The sequence below is a fragment of the Epinephelus moara genome, chromosome 6 (assembly GCF_006386435.1).
Source record: "Epinephelus moara isolate mb chromosome 6, YSFRI_EMoa_1.0, whole genome shotgun sequence".
Classification (NCBI taxonomy): Eukaryota; Metazoa; Chordata; class Actinopteri; order Perciformes; family Serranidae; genus Epinephelus; species Epinephelus moara.
Genome location: NC_065511.1, coordinates 1,380,794 through 1,384,096, shown reverse-complemented (window position 1 = coordinate 1,384,096; position 3,303 = coordinate 1,380,794). Strand labels below are relative to the sequence as shown.

Here is a 3,303-nt window from a genome sequence, read left to right as displayed (position 1 = left end):
AAACATTCACCTCGTCGCTAGATAGACCTACTCCTGAAAAAGTCGTGCGCAAGGCTTTTTGTCCCTACGAGGCCACCGTCATTTACCCGACGGGAGGGGTGAGCGAGTGAGCCCTGCAAACTAGAATTTGACCACTGATGTCACTGTTTTCAACCCATTTTACACACTGGACCTTTAATATTTTGTAGTATGGTATTTCTATTACCATTTTTGGTTTCAAATTTCAAACACTTTGACCTGACAAAGATGTAAGTAAGAGTAAGCGTGCAGGCATTATTTTTTCCTTCATGTATTGCATAGCATTTAGTATGTCATTATACAGACTGACTTCCAGCATCCCAGCAGCAGGGACCTGCTCTATCTTTGCCCAACAAAGTCAAATCTGTTCTTCTCTAAAAACTATAGCTTTTCATACTGTCCTACCATTGCTTGAGGATGATTTATAAAAACTTGGCTAAAGTTTATTTTTACTTATTTTTGTGATTTAAATACAACATTTTATTTTTTGCATCCCTGTAGTTTCTTGAATTCCCTCTTGAATTTGTTTTTTTATCAGATTTTAGAAAAAAAAAATCCAAACTGAATGCATTTTAATACAGTTGTAGCGCAGGAATGTGTGAAGGTAGTAAACTGTAGTGTGGTGAACATCTAGTCATTCTATGTAAACACAGACAGATGAAGAGACAGTGTTTCTTCCAATACCCTTTAGCTAGGTTCAATAAACCTGGGATAAACCTGGATTATCACCAAAACTTTAAAGCTGCTCTCAACAGTATGCATGCAGAAAGTTGTATGAACAGTGTGGAGTCATTCAGAGATGTGCAGTGAAGCTCAGTGCTGTGCTCAGTACCTGGATGTTTCCCATAACCCCTGTGGACTCCATGCGACTGGCCACGTTCACAGTGTTGCCCCAGATATCATAGTGGGGTTTTCGGGCACCAATTACTCCTGCTAACACTCCACCCTTATTCAGACCTGGAGGAGAGTGTTGACATGTGACATGTAAGATTAATATTGGTATGAGAGAGAGTATGAGATTAATGATTGCTGAGACGACACATGTAAAAATCTGGAGCCGATTGCACCAACTGATCTTAACTAAGCCTTGTCCTAGCTGCTAAATCAGTCTTTGTTATGACCAGTCTTTAGAATGAACTTTATGTAGGTTGTATCAATCAAACTTAAACCTAGTCTTAACAACAGCTGGAATTTATTCGTTGATGTGTGGCGGAGCACCCGCGTCTCACGATATTGACCCCAGAGGGTGAATCCATGGTGTCAAAAGCAAGATTTATATTTCTGCGTCAAAGCAACACTGTATCTACAGCGTAGGCTCTGCGTCGGTTACACGTCGCCATGACACAGACCTCCTGTCTATTTTTAAAGCTGAAAACCATTTCCCTCAGTGGAAACAAAGCTTTTTTATTTCCTTTTATTTCACAGATAAGAAACAATAACTTAACAATAACAATAAACAAAATAGCATTTCAAGTCCTGTGTCTGATTAATCCTGGCTGTGTTAGTGTTTGTCTGTGAATCCTGCAAGTTATAGTGAAGCCAATTTGTGTACTTGTGTTTGAAATTGTCACTATTAAGCCATGTTTAATGTGTGTTTTAGGTGTGTTTTGAATCAACAAAACTTTACAGCACTTTACATGAACCCCACCGCCAACCAGTGTTTTGAAGGTGTTACTGCAGAGTAGGGCTGCTCGATTATGGAAAAAATCGTAATTGAAATCACGATTATGCAAACGATTATGCGGCGCATGTGATGACTTATAGTGTTTACACGACGGCGTGTCATTTCTATTTCTACATGATCACGCGTTTACAATTCTCCTCTGCTCTCTGTATCGCGCACGGCGGAGTTTGGACCCGATGCGATGTGCACACACACACACACACACGTGCATACACACACACACACAAACACACACACACACACACACACACACACACACACACAGACCAACCTCTCTTGCTCTCCCTCTGCCATTTTTCGCACGCTGTTTTTGAAATTTTCCGTGATCACCTGCCCCTCGCATTACTCGTAGTTCACCTACTTTGACTGGCTCGTGAAGTGAAAAGAACAGGAGGGGATGCGCATGTGCGGCTTCCGTAGAAGACAAAATAACATCTCCAGGCGTCCGTGACCAAAAATCATTTACCCTCGATTTCATTAATTTTGAAATCGTTTGACCTCAAAATCGGAATCGCAATCACCAGGGCCCAGTATTTCAAAACTTGTAATCTGGATCAGAATAATCCGGATAATGAAATCCTCCTTTTCTCAGTCAGGGATCAAGGTGATCCTGTTGACTTTATCTGGGTATTACAGATTTCCAAATCTCACGACTCCGCCCCCAGATCTGAAACGTTTCCCCTTTGGGGGCGTAGCTTACAGATTATGACGCGTTGCGCTCTGTCTGTATGGCGGACTACTTCACGAAAGGAGTAGTTGGTAGCACAGCTTTCACAACAAAATGTAAATTTACCGTTACCTAATGTGTAGCGTTTTTAAGGTCATACGAAGGCCACCCACCATCTGATGTGAGCCAGCTATTTGAATTGTCACCTACTTAAGACGTGGACGTACCAATCTCTAATTGAGCCGAGGTCATGCTAACGGTAGCTAACGCGGCTCCATTGACTTGCATGTTAAGTAGCTAGCAGGCTAGCGAGGTAGCTGGCTTTGTTGGTGTATTTTGCGGTCTGTGGCTTAATTTAAAAGGGAATTAATCTGAAGTACGTAATACATGAACTCCAACCTGTTCAAAGTTTAATGTTATGTTATTGCCAACACAGCAGACTTTTTAAAAAAAATGTACATGTGTGTAGAGCAGACTGCTGCAGTATTGGAAAAATACACAGTACTAGTATGAATTATGCGGTTCATTCAGAAGTGTCAGAGGACTGAGTTGTTGTCCATGGGTTTATTATGTTAATCCCTGTGTTGTTTCTTGCACTCTCTGTAAAGAAAATAATGTGCTATACAAATAAATTTGCTTTGCATTGCATTTCCTTGCCTTTGTCTGACCACAAACATATATTGCCTTCTGCGCTCGGGGGGTCCAGGGGATAAAATTTTGAACATTTGACATCTAAATGAATTAATCTGGTTGGGGCCGGGCAATTTTAGGCAATTCTGAGCAACAACAGGCAGAATAGGAAGACAACAAAAACGTCTGCATTAAAATGTACATTTTACATCAGTTGACGCTTGAACTCACGACCTTTGACATCAAGGAGCATCTTCTATCTCTCTGAATTGCAGCCCCCAACCTGTAGCCATTTCTCTCTCTC

General features: G+C 41.2%; 1 protein-coding gene across 4 annotated transcripts in view; it reads right to left on the bottom strand.

Annotated features, from left to right (window-relative positions):
- adcy3a (adenylate cyclase 3a) overlaps positions 1 to 3,303 on the bottom strand; it is a 129,801-nt gene that overhangs the window by 36,324 nt on the left and 90,174 nt on the right. For all 4 annotated transcript variants that reach the window (XM_050045771.1, XM_050045769.1, XM_050045770.1 and 1 more), the window contains one exon: positions 851 to 975. In XM_050045771.1, coding sequence (XP_049901728.1) covers positions 851 to 975 — 125 coding nt within the window. The remainder of the gene's footprint in view (positions 1 to 850; positions 976 to 3,303) is intronic.